Genomic DNA, 7,702 nt, shown 5'->3' with positions numbered 1-7,702 from the left:
TTCGCGTTGCACGAACGCGTTGCATGAACGCGTTTTTGGGGCAGGATGCACGATTCCCTGACATGGAAGAATCAGGGGTCGATACCACGGGGCATCATATACTAGGCCTGATTCGTCTCCTCATATTAGTTAGGCCTGATTCGTCTCCTCATATTGGTTAGGCCTGATTCGCCTCCTCATGTTGGTTAGTGTCCGAACCGCGCCTTATATTGGTTAGGTCATCAGCGGGGCATACAAAGCTACATCAAGAGCGGCACATTTCTCCTTCCCATCGAGCAGCATAAATGGAAGCACAACGCAGACACTGTCGTTCGCCTACTCTCGAGCAAGAACATCGCAGCCACCTTAGGATTTTAGGCAAACACAGCAAAGCCGACAGTCGCAGACAAGACTCGCAGACACACTAGCTCATAGCAGAAGGTTTACAGCGACATAACGAGCATGCGAACTGAAGACTTCGACAGGCAAGAGCAGATTCCGTGCTTCCTTACGCCGCCCTGGAGATAGGGTCCAACCACTTACATTAACGCGACCGACGCTGAGGAAGCACGGGCGCGACACGACAAAGAACACGTAAAGGAAGACAGCCTTAGCATCTATACAGATGGGAGCAGCAACAAGGGCGAGAGAGGCTCTGCAGCACTGTGGCCGCTTACATAATAGGCACGATCTGTACACATAGGTTTAGACACAGAGTTAACAGTATATGTAGTAGAACTACAAGGCATTAGCCTAGTACTGCAGATTGCTTAAGAGTATGCGAGCTAAAACAGTGCGCAACAAGACGTTGCTATATACACAGATAACTAGGCCGCTGTCTAGTCTATCGCTAAGGCGGAAGAACAATTAGGCGCCTACATCCTTGCAGACGTCGCGCGATAGGTCTAGAAGCTCTAGGACAATAGACAGACAGTAACTGTCTAATAGATACTAGCCCACTTTGGTATACCTAGAAACAAGGCTGTCAACAAAGCGGCTAAGAAGGCTACTAGATAGAGAGAAGACGGCCGCAGAAGCTTGCCAGTAGATGCGTCTCTCTAGCGAGTCACTATAAGGTTGACTATAAAGAGATAGTGCAGCATACAAGCTAGACAGGCATAGATAGCAAAGTAGCGTAAGAACACTAAGGGCCGAGCAATCTACAAAAACACTCTAACGCCTACTAAGAAAGTACTCTAGCTCTACAAGAGGCACTTAGCGGGAGACGCGCTGCTAGTGCAGCTGCGGACAGAGAAGATTAGACTTAATAACTTTCTCTTTGCCTAAAGAGTGCTACACGTTACTAGCCCGCGCTGCGACTGTAGAGCGAGACAATAGACTGTTGCGCACATTCTTCTCTACTACTATAAGCGCAGGCACCTCTAGAACTATATCTTCACTAACCTATCTAGACGGGACAACATCTAGACTATTCTAGGCACGCTACAGCTAGCTACTAAAGCTATCGAGTATGTAGAGTAGACGCAGATCCTTGGGCAAAATGGGGATTGCAGGCGCGAAGACGATAGCTCACGTTACCGGTACTGTACGTTAGCTCGAAGACATCAAGGCCGTTAAGCCCCGCAGGAAGCGAAGAACACCTCCCAGAAGAAACTCAATTCACAACAAGAAGCTAAGCTTGTACAGTATATTAAAGACCTATCCCTAACAGAGCTGCTTCTAACAAGATAGTTGGTATAAATTACGCGTCCTCGATTGCTAACGAGCCCGTGAGTCGCGCCTGGATAACGCGCTTCTTGCAAGGAAACGTATAGCATATCGACTTTAGCTTCTATGGACTACGCTCCGTAATTAATTCCCCGTCTTAGCGTTTGGTACGTACGTAAGATAGGTAACGGTTTTAACATAGCTACAGTAAGCCTCGTAGGGTTAGAGATTACGGCACAATAGGCACGTTAGTCCGCTGTTATCCACTTCTGTGAATGACTTCGCACGTATTGAGCTCTACCACAATTAGGTCTTTTATGCGTGGATAGCCATAGCTAGTAACTTAGAGTGTTTTATTTTTTAATCACTTCCTAAGGTAGATCTATAAAGTTTTCTGTCGATCTCCTTTGTATAGGTAGCCTACACATCCAGAAAGTAAGTGTATAGACTACAAGCTCACTAAACCCCTCTTACACACGCATTTCTCGCACTATAATAGAGCATTTACAACCACCAGTGCGTAAAAGTTATGCATATTTAGTCGTGTTTGAAAGCGTCTGGGGCCAATAGTGTATAGGTGTAGGGCAGAGAGAAGACATAATATCCAGTAAAGCATAAGACCTTGCACCGGGCAGGCAGGCGCATAAGGTACGGAGTGTTTGGTAAGAACAAGTCTTATTGTGTGGAGATTCTGTATGCTAAGAAAACAAGAAGATAACTAATCGCTTGTAAGGTTGGTGTCCTGCGGCACTGGGGTGTTGAAAGCCATCTTATGCCTCCGAAATCTGGGTTGCGCACAGACTCGATCACGTGCAGGGCGTTCACCCGCACACCGGTACAATAGCACTTCATGACATTAGCATGGACCGTTGTTCGGATCAGCCCTACAATAATTAGTCACATTAATAAGAGTTGCGTAACGCAGAGCTAATATAGAAGCACTTGCCTGTAGCGCCAATTCCCGTAGGTTTTATCATCACCCTTAGGGCAACTTTCGATCCGACCCGCAAGGCCATTGTAACACTCGTCGCTCCCAATGTTGCGTTGCGAGCCGGCATTAGGGCCTGTAAGGCCGACGGTGAGCTTCACGTGCTTATTGTTGCCAATGTTGTAGCACTTGACGCGGGTTTCGCGTTTGTTGTATGTGCCCCTAAGGGCACTGTTGCAGGCTGTTCGGGCTGCTTTCAAGGCGTCGTCTTTATTGCCGCCATAAGTTGACCCAGTTTGGAAGCAAGCTCGCTTCTCTATAGGCTGTAAGCTGTCGTCGGGGTTGGCGATGGAGGCAGCGGAGGCCAAGCCGAGGTAGTTAACAGCGAATAGGAGGTAGGTCGAGGGCTTCATTGTGAGCAATATTGCAATAAAACGAGTAGTAGAACTGAATCTGAATAGTGGGTGCTTGTTGATGTTGATGACCTGGCGTCTGATGATTTGAAGGGGGAACCTTAACGACTTATAGAGATGCTGATGCTGCAGTGTCTTATATAAAGAACACTGAAGTAACTTGCTCTGGCAGAAGAAGTGGCCAAGACGCTTTGCTTGAGACTAACGACTAGATTACACACTCGTCTGGGCTAGTTAAAGCATAATACGATACAAGACCACGTAAGCATGCTAGGTGCTTCTACCATGCCACTCAACTCGCTCCTAACCTGGAAACACTCGGAATGTACACAATGACAGACTAAGTGCCTTTGAGATTAAGGAAAATACACTTGATTAATAGAGGCAATACCACGATCCACTAGGTTCCAAGATTTTGTCGACGACTGCGATCGAACAGGGGAGTAAAGCTGGAGTGAGATTATACACAGTGAATGAATTGACCTACGCGGCGCTAGCACCTGTTAGGTAAGTACCTTGCAGAACGGCCGTGCGCCATGAACAACCGGCGTGGCGCGAACCGGAAACCCGATTTTGGTCAGCACTGTACCAGATATGGCTATCATCTATGTATCATCCTATATCAGGCGCTACCTAGCTAATCCTTACCGCTTCCATTTGGCTCGTGTTGGCGGAACTACCGTGCCGACCGGATTTGCGTGCCAAGATGATTGGAAGATTACTGCTGTTAACTAGGCCTCCAACCGCTTCTGTAACGTGCTCGGGGCTTAGCTGTCATTGCTGCGACTGTCTTGCTAGATTTGGCAATAAGCCCCGAGCACGTTACAGAAGCGGTTGGAGGCCTAGTTAACAGCAGTAATCTTCCAATCATCTTGGCATATGTGAACTATTGCCCTAAATAGGGCATTATACTGCGATGAGCAGACTTAGCAGACAGTTCAACAGTAAAATTTGATATTCAGCACGCAGAAGAGAGTGAAGTTCTAACCAGTGATCGGAATGGTCTAGTAACGTGAGTGCTACTGTGTCTGTGCGCGCGATGATCATGTGCGAGCGACGATCACCTCAACAACATGAATAACTGGAAAAATGAGGCTGTATCACCACCAACAATAGCTATTGATGCGAGATCTTGTAGAGCTGTACTGATTATATCATTGCGATCAACTTGTGCTACTTATATTTACTTGGTAGCGTGGTTTTGCGGCCAAGGCGGGTGGTACGCGCTGGGGCGGCTAATGCAGCCTCCTCAGCTTGAACATGAGATGGAACAACAACAGCACGTTTCTGACGCTTTCTGGGGGGCTTCCAGGCTTGCGAGACCTTGCGCTTACCCGTTTGGGACAGTTGTATAGCTTCTTCAACGTCGCGAGCTGCTTTCTGGCGCTCCTTTTCAGCCTCCTTGGCGGCTCTCTCCTTCTCCCTCACCTCCTTGAGTCTCTCTCTCTCTCAACACGCTTCTCCTGAACTTGATAAAGCTCGTACAACCGAGTTTGCTCCTTCATATGAGATCTGTTAGCTTTCTGAAGTTGTTCTTGTTGTTGCTGTTGTTGTTGTCGAACTGCTTCATCGTCCCAAGCCCGATTGACCTTACGAGGAGACCAAAGGATAGCACCACCGTAATACTCATAGTTGTTGTTCGACGGACAGGGTACAGAATTCAATGTGGACAAATTGGCGGTTCGACGAGAAAGCAATCATGTACCAGCGCCCGCAGTTTAGCAACAAGGAGCCGGATCGAAGTCAGTACACGGAGCCGGAAGACTAGAGGTGTAGGATAGGCTCTCGCCCGAATGGAATTATAGTTATACTTTTGTATCTATTCTCAATTCCGTCATTCCACAAGACAGATCAAGCTTTCCGTTGCGCAAGCTCCTGCCAATCACAGTCGCGCCAGCTGGCAACTGTAGCGCAGCCGTCGTACCAGTCGGTACAACAACCGTGAAAGCAACGTTCGTGCCGCTCAACGCCCACGCCACCTTGATCGGCCCATTGGGCGTCGGTACCGTCCCGTTGACTTCAGACAGGTTCAAGAACCCTATCATGGGAGTGATAACAACCGTTCCGTACCCGGGAGAGTTTGTAATGACGCCAAGAAGGTACTCTGGCAGTACATACGTTGGAGCTGCACCCCATGGATGTGCCAAGCTGGTAAAAAGATCAATACCAGGAGAACCATCAGGCTTTACGTATTCCCAACTCGCGCCAGAGTAGAACTTGTCCTGGCTGACCATGCTACCCCACAGGTTGTCGAGTAGGTGCTTGATGGCAGATGTGCTGTTTACTCCGAAGTCACGCCTTGACTTGAACAGCGCTTCCAACAGGAATCCTGATGGATTGGGAGCAAGCTGGTAGTCGTCTGTCTCCAAGTCACTCGAGGTGGTTTTGTAGCCTACTGCGAAACGAAGTTCCTCAAGCTTGGCAATGGAGGATGCTGCTTGGGTATCGTTGGCTGCACCAGATAGGATCGCCCAGGCGATACCAGTCAAAGAGAAGTTGCCTCGGTCGGTGGTCGAGAGTGAGTATGTTCCGAGCTGATCGTTCCATAGCTCATGATTGAGGGCCTTGCGCAATCTGCTTGCCGTTTGGGAGTAATATGTCGAAGCCTCTTCGTCTCCGATCGCAAGTGCAACTGGCGCAATCTCCTCTAGCATATAAGCAAAGAGGCCAGTCGTTGCACTACCGTTGGCTGGCCCGAGGAAGCTGAATGGGTATGGCACCTCTGGAGAACCTCCAATGAGACCAGATGTGGGATCGATGAAAGCCAGTCTCGCAGTGGCAAGTCTCTTAATCTGATCCCAGTGAGGTTTTAGCCCGTCACAGTCTCCAGTGTAGCGGAAGTATCGGCCAATGCCTGCTAAGAACAGGTCTTGGTAGTCTACCAACCCAGCGTAATTTGCAATATTTGCTTCTTTGTACTGGGGTCGGGCTCCAAGGTTGGTAGAGATCTGAGTGAAGCCAGCATACGGACCTTCACCGAGCTGAAAGCTTAGCGCGTATACAATAGTGCCCAAGAGGTAGTCAAATCGAGCAGTCGAAGTTGAGACGACACGCACAGTGTGATAGAAGTCTCCTGTCCAGACCAGTCGATCCCGTTTGGCACCATCAAGGCAGACTGAGTGTTCGAGAGGTGCGACTTGATACTCGGCCAAGGTATCTTCGCTTGTCAGGGGATTGCGATATATAATGGTGCCGTTTCCGCAGAAAAAAAAAAAAAAAAAAAAAAAAAGAAAAAAAAAAAAAACAGTGTGACAGTCACGTCTTTGTAATACGCGATCTGGTCCTGCATGCCGCCGAAGCCCCATGTACCTTGGTATCGAGAGGGAGTGCCAAAGTTCCCTGGGGCTGCTGGTGGAGGTAAAGGTACGAACGCAATATCGGTTCCGTTTAGGCCCACCCGATATCCAGTCTCCTCAATCGATGTGCTCATGCGATACCACGTGTTTTCCTTGATGGTTGTGTTGATAGTGAAGTACTGGGCTTCTGGCACAGCTAGTGTGCTCTGGTTTACTAGACTCCATCCACTAGTGAACGCCAGTGTGTTTGAAGGTAAGAGGGTCCGGTTTGTGTTTGCGAAGGTATCCCGCTCAGGGTATTCGGATGTAAGCACGAAGTAAGGCCCGAGTGGTTGCATTGCACTTGCTACTCTCCAGCCAGCGCCGCCGCGGGCGATCTTTACGTCGAATTCGAGTGTGTAATTGACTGCGTCGACTCCTAGAGAAGATTGCGCACTGGTTTGGCCCCGAATATATGCTCCTTCTTTTGTGATCTCCCACGTAGATGGTGCATTACCAGCATCTATGCATGCTACTTGAGCGACGCGACCTCCGAGGTCTAGGACGCGATTTAAAGTCTTATCGGATGTCTGTAAGCGGCCTGGTAGCATTTCGGCGTACAAGTTCGAGCTTGTTGCACGAAATCCTAGATTGTCGATGGTGACGGAGCCATTCGTGATCAACCGTGCGGTCTGCCATCGCTGGCCTCCTTGAACGAAGAAGCTCTCAATGTATCCCGTGTTCGTGACGTTGAAAGTTTCTACTCGGAAAGAGTTGGATAGTCCGTTCGAGAATGTCCAAGGCCCATCTGAGAATGGCTCTTCCACGCCGCGGTATTCTTCGCTGTACTTTACTTCGATTTGTACTGTTCCAGAATTTGATGAAACATAGAAGAACGGGAAGCCAGCTACTTCGGTACCATAGTCGAGTGTAACAAGCGGGCTGGCTGGCGATAGAATCAGGGTAGCATTCGTCCATGGCTGCAAGCCAGATGATGAAGGCGTGGATTGCTGTAGGTATGATTTAGGTGCAATCGAGCCATAATTCACAAAGCTATGATTGTAAGTCAACGGTCTTTTGTATGTATTTCTAGAGGCTTACGCAGTTGTCAACGTGTTGACAAGAGTTGTCACAATCGCAAGACGCTGAAAGAGATTCATCGCTGCTTCCGTGCAAGGTGGATTTCACAAGCCTTTCGATCACAATGCGACCGGACCGCAGTTATAAGTAGTATGATCGTCCGTACAAAAACAACAAGAACTTCATGTTCGGAAGGTGGAGGAGGGATAGCCGGTAGAGTTGTGACTCCCGGTGCAAAGGTAACCGACGCGATGTAGCTTCGGCAGGCATTGAGGATCTGCGTACTAGTTTTTGCTTTCCATTGGCCAATCCAATCGGAGCGTTGTTAGGAGCTAAGGGCAAGCTCTGTGTGCAAGGTA

The 7,702-nt window shown here is 48.8% G+C and overlaps 3 protein-coding genes across 3 annotated transcripts; 1 reads left to right on the top strand and 2 right to left on the bottom strand.

The window, feature by feature from the left end:
• Window positions 1–507: 507 nt before the first annotated feature.
• Window positions 508–766, top strand: BKA58DRAFT_349237 (uncharacterized protein; the record flags this gene model as incomplete). Its single annotated transcript, XM_046168486.1, has 1 exon — window positions 508–766. A coding segment is annotated over one exon (153 nt), but the record flags the coding sequence as incomplete, so codon positions are not given.
• Window positions 767–2,462: 1,696 nt separating this feature from the next.
• BKA58DRAFT_455550 (uncharacterized protein) lies at window positions 2,463–2,988 on the bottom strand (the record flags this gene model as incomplete). Its single annotated transcript, XM_046174560.1, has 2 exons — window positions 2,463–2,531; window positions 2,594–2,988. 2 exons carry the CDS (start codon window positions 2,986–2,988, stop codon window positions 2,504–2,506), a joined length of 423 nt encoding a protein of 140 aa, XP_046019701.1. The 3' UTR covers window positions 2,463–2,503.
• Window positions 2,989–4,759: 1,771 nt separating this feature from the next.
• BKA58DRAFT_455544 (Six-hairpin glycosidase-like protein) lies at window positions 4,760–7,423 on the bottom strand (the record flags this gene model as incomplete). The annotated part of the gene is made up of 3 exons (XM_046174559.1): window positions 4,760–6,145; window positions 6,298–7,316; window positions 7,365–7,423. The coding sequence occupies 3 exons, from the start codon at window positions 7,421–7,423 to the stop codon at window positions 4,794–4,796; spliced, it is 2,430 nt and encodes an 809-aa protein (XP_046019700.1). The 3' UTR covers window positions 4,760–4,793.
• Between the last annotated feature and the right edge of the window lie 279 nt (window positions 7,424–7,702).

The sequence above is a fragment of the Alternaria rosae genome (assembly GCF_020736505.1).
Source record: "Alternaria rosae strain MPI-PUGE-AT-0040 chromosome Unknown BKA58scaffold_37, whole genome shotgun sequence".
In the NCBI taxonomy this organism is placed as follows: domain Eukaryota; kingdom Fungi; phylum Ascomycota; class Dothideomycetes; order Pleosporales; family Pleosporaceae; genus Alternaria; species Alternaria rosae.
This window is presented reverse-complemented; position numbering and strand designations above follow the sequence as displayed.